Source organism: Callorhinchus milii, unplaced genomic scaffold (genome assembly GCF_018977255.1).
Source record: "Callorhinchus milii isolate IMCB2004 unplaced genomic scaffold, IMCB_Cmil_1.0 Scaffold1, whole genome shotgun sequence".
Taxonomy (NCBI): Eukaryota; Metazoa; Chordata; class Chondrichthyes; order Chimaeriformes; family Callorhinchidae; genus Callorhinchus; species Callorhinchus milii.
The window spans coordinates 117,875,393-117,883,638 of NW_024704742.1; the positions used below are offsets into that span (position 1 = coordinate 117,875,393).

Sequence of the window (8,246 nt, forward strand, 5' to 3'; positions counted from 1 at the left end):
TTTCTGAACCAATTCTGACATGTGTTTATAGTGTGTTTTTCCATCTTCAAAGGCAGATTGAGGAGTACATTATTCTGGTCTTTAAAATGCTGAAAGTCATAGTTGATACAGATGTCAGCAACTTAGTTGAATCAGTCTAAAAGAAAGGATATGATCCTAAAACAAAAAAGCCTCAAGTAGGACTTTAGATTTCAAGATTTTTTCCCCCTTGGAGTCGTGAGGTTGTCTTGAGGTTGTCCCATATCTAGGCATCAACCACTTGCTTGCTAATCCAACCCTGAATTGACTAATCAACCCTGAGTTGATTAGTCCCTTAATCCAGAAATACTTTCTTATGGCTGTCACAACATTTCCCGTCACAGCCCTGAACCTGTGACCTTACCGTACGTAAATGTATTGTTTTGGGTTTATTTCTCTATCCCAAATAGCATCTTCTATACATTTATAATGTCTCCATTCCTATTGAATACTCCAATCCCTGACATCCGTCACCGCAATAAACAAAAAAGGGCGACCAAAATTGCAGTTAAAAGAAGTTACCAATCATAAGTTATTTCATACTGTAGGTTTATGAACAAAACATACCTTGACATAGCATTGTATAATGCTGATAACCAATGGATTGCTTTATGACAACCAATGCTGTTTAAGTGCTGAAAATCCTGCTTATATTCCACAGAGTGGCAGCAGTGATGGTGAATATTCATCCAACCTAAAGAACTCTGTGGAAAATAGACTACTCATTAAACGTATGATGATTAAATGTGCTGATGTTGCCAACCCTTGCCGCCCAATAGAGTTGTGCATCGAATGGGCAGGAAGAATTTCAGAAGAATATTTTGCTCAGGTAATATATGATAAAAATAATATTGCATATTTTAAAGTAATTCAAAGCTTTAGAGTTTCAGCTTCTTTGAAGCAAATCCTAAATGAAGAATGAGACTTTTCCAAATGCATTAAAATGTAAAGAGAAATAGTTTTCATTTATTTCACGATATTCCAACTAGTGTAAACCCCAAATTACCTTGTGTTTTCCTGTAAGTCTATTTTGTCTAAAAAAAATTAAGTTCAGACAGAATAATGGAAAATTCTTAAATTCAGTCAGAATTTAGAAGATGTTTTCCACAGTTGTTTAAATAACCTGTCTTCCAAATTAAGACTAGATAATAATTTTCCACAATTGTATACAGTTAAAATCTTTTACTTTTAAGAGAAATTGGACTGACAGGCAAAGATTAAATGGCATTTTGGTCCATATATTGAGATATAATAAATAATCTTTGTTTGTACTTATCAGAATTATATTTTCCTTAGTCTCAACTTACTGTAATTTTTATTGTTTATTTTCTGCATATTATACAAAATACATAATCATTACAATTTGCACTATATCCTTTGAAGTGCATTGAGATATCCCCTGATGTGAAAGGCTCTATACCAAATGTAAGATTAATATCAAACATAAGATTATACATTTGGGTGAAAGAGATTGATCGAATACACTCAATTAAGACAATTAGTCTGAATGTTGCTTAAATGAGTTGATACAGATGAAGTAGAAACCCTGTGTTGTAAGTGACATTCTCTTATTCTCTTTATTTATCAATCATTGTGTTTGTCTACAGACAGATGAGGAGAAAAGTCAAGGTTTGCCAGTCGTGATGCCGGTCTTTGATCGCAATTCTTGTAGTATTCCGAAATCTCAGATATCATTTATCGACTATTTTATAAATGATATGTTTGATGCTTGGGATGGTAAGAATTTCAATATCTTTTTTTATTTGCAGCAAATTTTAATGATTTTATTGCTTAAAAAAACTGTTCAAACCCGACTTTTAAATTAGGAGTGAATTTAATAATTTTCCAAAGTGCAATTCTCTTAAAGCTAAGGCAGAGACTTCAGGCATCACAGATATTACAAAACATAGCCCCACATTATTTTGTCTTGCCAGCTGGGTGTTTGATAAACCAGGAGGCCTCTGCCATGCTTTAAGAGTATCTGCTTCCAGCTACCAAGAACTTACAGAAGCAGTGGTTTCTTAGGCAGTTCAGGAGTGTGCAGTATTTGTCCGGGGTACACACTATAAAACTAAACCCGCAATGCTTGTTGAGCTGCTGCTGAACTGTAAGCACCTAATTTATGAGGTACTGGTAGGTTTCCGCTGCTTGTCCTTCTAGGACCACATTAGAACACTAGTTTGCAAAACTATCAGGAAGAATCTTGATGCCCAGTTCTATGCGTACCCCACCAACTCCCAATTGGTCCATCATCAACTGTGGGCACACTTTGCTAAAATATTATGTCATTGTGCCTTCCACAAAGAATTGACTTGATTTGCTTTCCATATTATCTTAGAATCTTCAGAAAGAACCTGCTTACCTTCTTCCTTGCCCGAGGAGAATAAATTCATAAATATTATACTGTGCATACTGTACATAACTTGAATTCATTTTATCTAATTTCTACTCTCTTCCTTACAGCGTTTGCAAACCTTCCAAATTTAATGCTTCACTTGAATGAAAACTACAAGTACTGGAAAACATTGGATGAACATGTGTTTAAGGGTCTCCGACCTCCATCTGACTCTTAAAAGCAAAGGTGAAAGGACAGGATATTTTATTTCCCAACATCACTGACTGAAGCAAAGCTATTGAGAGTTTCTATTTTACTTCAAGTGACTTAATTTTCAAACAAGTCACACACAATATAGGAAGGTTTGATGTACAGTGTGTGTAAAAAGGAACTATGTTGAATTGTTATAGATATTCCAACTACTAAAATAATATATTTCGGCTCTTGAGTTTTGCTTTGTTAAATTCAAGTTCATCTTAGTGCCAAAAATGAAAATTGTGATGCATTCAGGAAAAGAACAAAATGTTTGCTGAGAAAAGATAAATTAAAACAAATATTTCTGTAATTACCCTTAAGTCACAAGTGTATATAAAAGTAAATCTTTTATTTTCCATAGTAATCTTTTCTCTCTGAGAAAAAGGCTTTGGAGAAATCATAGATTTTTATTCTGACTGTTGGTAATTTTTATGCAGTCTTACCGCGATGTGAAAAATGACAGTCCAGGCCTTAAGGCAATTTTGAATGCTATTAATGCTGGTTAGCATATTTCAATGTACAGTAGTTTTTTTTAAATAGCAATAAATTTGAGGAATATATGTAATAAAAAAAAGAGCAAATTATTTTGGGAGGATGTGTGAGAAGTGGGATCAGGGTTAGGACTTATTAGAACTGAATTACAGTGAATTACAATTGTGTTGCATATTCTGAATTGTTATATGTTGTACATTATGTTTCACCCACAAAATTCACTTTGCAGTATATTCTGTTAAACGCTTTGAGACGTTTAGAAGACATGATAAGGTGCTATATCAAATACAAGGATTATTAGTATCAGCACTGTAAATCACACTTGGACCGAGTTTGAAACTACGCCAATGGAACAAAGTGGACACAAGTGAAGTTGTGCTTTCCATATATGACAGAATGTATCCTATAGCAGGGTTTCTCAACCTGTGGGTCGCAACTCAAAATTAGGTTGCCAGAATGTGTCAGAAGGGTCGAGAACAAATTTTGAAAATGTTTGCATTTTATTTAAATAATTGAGTGCAATAATAATCTTTGCATTTGATATAGCGCTTTTCACGTCGGGAGGACATCCCAAAGCGCTTCACAGAACACACTGTAAAGTGAATTGACTGTACATTTGTGGGCGAACGCGGCAGCCAATTGCGCACAGCAATGTCCCACAAACAGTCGTAGATTGAAAATGACCAATTTATTATTGTTTGGGGTTTTGGAGGGATTATTATTAGGCGTGTGGAGTAAGGAAACTTGCTCAAGGTTTCGCCCTGCCTGGAATTGAACTCAGGTCTCTCACTTGCAAAGCGAGTGCTCTAACCACTGAGCTACAGGACTCCGCAATAGTGCTACACCACATGTTAACGCTGTGCATGAGCTTCTATTATAAGAACCCACATAAGAACCCACCGACAACAACCAGCGGTTGTAAAGGACGGTCCGAAACTTGTCTTGACAGCGAAAGGCCATTCACTGAATTAATCCGAACAGCGCAGAGACTGTTGTGGAACATTGAGAATTTCGAACCTGCGGTCCTTGCAGACGAAGTTCTGTAACAAAGTTATTTAAACAGCAGCAAATGCCAGCATTTAGCCATTCAAATGCAACGTTCCATCATTTTACTGTAATCTTGCAGTGGGGAGTTTGGAGTGTTCTTTAGTCAGCGAAGTGAGTCTTGTAGTCAGTGAAATGGAGAAATGTTTAAACTCTCCTGTTGCAAGCAGCCGTGAATTACAATGGAAAATTCTTTTATACCAAACTTTTGATAAACTCATCAAAGAGAAGCAAGTTCAGGTTTCTCATTAAGTGGAACCTAGGATTTAGACAATAAATACTTGGGTACTATATTTTTAATATTTGCTGCATTTAGTACTTATTATGCCAATGTGTATAGTATACATCATGGGTAAGAAATACTTAGTAAGCCAGATGTTTTTTGCACCAAACCTATTGACTAGGTCCTGCAACCCAAAAGGTTGAGGACCATTGTAGTATAGAACAAGCAGACAAACCATATCGATGTACTAATAATGTCCAATAATACACTATTCTGAATGACACATTGAAAGTAAATGGAAGTTCAGTATTGAGATAGAGGAAATCATTTCTCTGTAGCAACTGGTCATATCCTCCATATGAATATATTGATGACAACGGGATCTATAGGGTAAAAGAGCACCACATGTAATTGAACATTTCAGAAATTGCTACAGCTACAGACAAGCGGCTCAAACCTACATATGAAGGAGGAACTGGAAAGAAAACATGGAAAAGACAACAGTGGAGATGTAATGAGAAAAATATATTTAAAAAAAAGGAGAATGCTGCAGGTAAATATACAAATGCATAATAAAAGTAATAAATATATGCAGTTACTTTCATTATAACCTGTGGTGCTAACAACAGATAAGTAGAAAATGGCATAAATAAAAATACAATTTGCTCTGCAATGTTTTTGATGCCACAATGATTGTTTACTATTAAGTGTAACCGTACATGCTGCAGCAAACATGATTCCTGCAATAAAATTGTCACTATCTTCTGTTCACAGGTTTGTAAATGATTGGACAAGTGACATGTAGGAGGATCTGTCACTTGAATGTTCCTCTTAGAAGTGGTACCTGCAGAAGAGGTTCCACATGTCTTGATGGTCCTCTGAAAGACAACATCCAAAGTAGCTAGCAGGAGGGTTCTGGGTTTTGTACAAGTGTTATAAAGCGAATTGATTAGATCTGCTCCACCGCTGTTTGCAGATTTGCACCGTGCTATGAAAGGAAACCATGTCATTCGGGACGCTACCCCGCATGAAGGGCGTACATCAATGCAAGTTGTTGTTGTCATTAAGTGTTTCCAGCCTGTAAACATTCAATGATGTAATTACAGCTTGAGTTTAAAATCCTTGTCCTTTTAAAGCCCTCCACGGTCATGCTTCTCCCTACCTCTGCAACCTGTTAACGCCTTACCAACCTGTCCACTCCCTCCACTCAGCAGGTACCGGCCTGATCCATGTCCACCGCCCTGGCTGCCATACCAATGGCAGTCATGTCTTGAGCTTTTCTGCCCCTATTCTCTGGAACTGCATCGCAGAATCCCTCCACCTCGCCCCCTACCTTGCCTCCTTCAAGGCCCGTCTCAAGACATTCCTCTTTTACCATGCATTCAACCATCTTACCAATCCCACCCTCCTACCCTCCACCCTCTTGATTCAAACCCCCAGCTCGGGTGCAAAACCTTAACTGGCCAGTGTCTTGGGGCATCCTTCCAATGTGAAAGGCGCTATATAAATGTGATTTGTTGTTGTTGTATGTGAGGAACAAAATTTTGAATGTACTGATGTCTCAGTTGATTGCTCTTCTCAGTAGGCTTTAAGATTGGCAGTATATCTGGGTGGGGGGTGTGGGGCAGAGGGCCAGCATTTCATCTCATATGGCTGATGTATCTCCTGGTTCATTGTTGCAACAAGCATAGTATACTTCAGAGGTATTGTAGAGGGAACATCAAGTGACGAGTGAAGTGGCCTCTTGTCCTGGGCAATAATTCTCCAGTTAAATTGATGGCTGTTTGGGGACATTGGTGTGTGCTAATTGGCTGCCACATTCACCCATAAGTACCCAGTCACAACACTTAACAAGTAATTAATGTGAAGCTCTTTGAGACATTTCACCATAAAGCTCTAAATCAAATACAAGGGTTATTATCTATTAATAAATGTTAATAATCATGCATTCGGGTTAAGAGGTTATTTTGTGTTTGGTGGTTTCTCCTTTGTGAAGTTATTTGTCCATTTATGGTAATTCTCTGCAGTGTTTGGCACTTTTGACACTTTGCTGCCTGCTAATGTGTCCTTTTGTGTATGGTAAAATTGATTCAATGCCAAAGAAAGTAATCTGGATTGAATTGCTATCTCAAAGTAAACTCATTTTCAGTAGCATATTAACCCATATTCTAGCCTTCAGCAGTATACAGTTGATGTCCCTTTCATTAGGGATAGGACAAGTACATTTGCACCTGCTTGTTCAGATGGTATGTTCAGATGGTAACTTTTAATTGGCTTTCTTAACCTCCCCTGGCAGTGTTAAAATATGTGTAGTAGAATTTGGTGCATTCCTAGCTGTGTAGTGAATGTTATATAATTACTGTCCTAGAACTGTTAAAGTGCCGTAATGCCCAGCTGTCCACAAATCATTGCAGATCTTCAGGATTATAATTCATATTGATTTTTTAAACACATCTAAGATTGAAAAGAATGTATTTTTAATTTTTCATTACTTTGTTGATCATGAAAGTGGAAGACATTTTCATTAAAAATATGTAAAGCCTATCAAACAGTATCTCTTTGGTGTGTTTGCTGATTATTGATAATCCTCTTGTGGCAATTTGCATGATAAAGAAGTCAATCAGGATCAGTGTTGGATTTAATACCAATGTTTCTACCTGTGTTTTGTAATAAGCTGAATAAGACAAATGGAAAATAACTCATAAAATTTCCAAGCAATGAAATTTGTATATAGCTCTATTTTTCACAGACGTATCAGATTATGGTGATTTTCACACAAAATAATAAGTGTTATAGATTGTTGGGTCTAGGTTGCTCTGTTGTCTTTTGTTATGCTTTTGAAAGATATACAATACAAAATTACATTTGTATAGTGCCTTTCACGTCAGGCGGACATCCTAAGATATACAATATATAGAGAATGTAAAGTTTAGAATTTGAATGTGCAGAATAGGTTACACTGACCTATTAGAGTCAGTGTAGCCTATTATGCTTATTAAATGTACTGTCATTTTTAAAAATTGCAGATTTATAAATTTAAGCATTTAATTTGAATTGTAATGTTTTTCTCAGGTAAATAATTTGAAATAATGACATGGAGATTATCTGTGCATTTGTCTTTGTGTATGTACCAGAAACATACTGCATATAATGCTATTGTGTTGTTGTCTTGTGACTGGACATTTGAAAGTTTAAAAAAAATTGCATTTAGTTGTTCGTGCTTAAATTTTCACACCAGAATACTTTCAAATTTTGTTTTATTTTCTGAAGATCTCATATCCTCAGCAAGTCAAGGTCAGTTATCAACATTCATTTTTTGGGACAACATTGTGATTTCATTTAAATGGTTTTACAATTTCATATCTCTGGTTACACATCTGCTATGCATGTACCTTTCCATATCAGAAAATAACATTTGTATTTTAACTCTGAGGATTTCACATTATCATTAAAATATTTTACAAATGTACAAGAAATTTTTCTTTTGTGATTTTTTTTGAAAAATCAAAATGGAAAATACTTCATCACGTATGTTATATTTATTCATCTATACACACACATGCATAAAGGTTTTCAGTCATGAATTTTTAGTGGCATTTTTCTGGCAAGGGCATTATCAGCCCAATTACAGAACAATTCCTGTAAAAGAAGTTGAATAGACAACTGGCATTGTTTAAACAGATGTAACAAGGTTTATACCCTTCAAGGTACGACTGCATTCACTCACAAAACAGTCACTGCACTTTACTAGTGACTATCGTCTTTGGTGAGGGGACGTCAGCGAGGTCTCCTTGGTGCTCAACTGGCTCCAAAGTGACATGTTAGGCAATCGAATGACAGAATTAAGATCTTCTGCGGCAGTCCAGTTCCTGAGCCAGA

At 36.2% G+C, this 8,246-nt stretch overlaps 1 protein-coding gene across 1 annotated transcript in view; it reads left to right on the forward strand.

Annotated features, from left to right (window-relative positions):
- The window catches only part of pde8b (phosphodiesterase 8B), a 98,957-nt gene extending 95,790 nt beyond the window's left edge, over positions 1-3,167 (forward strand). Inside the window, exons 21-23 of the mRNA XM_007905387.2 lie at positions 680-847; positions 1,626-1,755; positions 2,482-3,167. Coding sequence (XP_007903578.2) covers positions 680-847; positions 1,626-1,755; positions 2,482-2,591 — 408 coding nt within the window. The 3' untranslated portion in view covers positions 2,592-3,167. The remainder of the gene's footprint in view (positions 1-679; positions 848-1,625; positions 1,756-2,481) is intronic.
- The last annotated feature ends 5,079 nt before the right edge of the window (positions 3,168-8,246 follow it).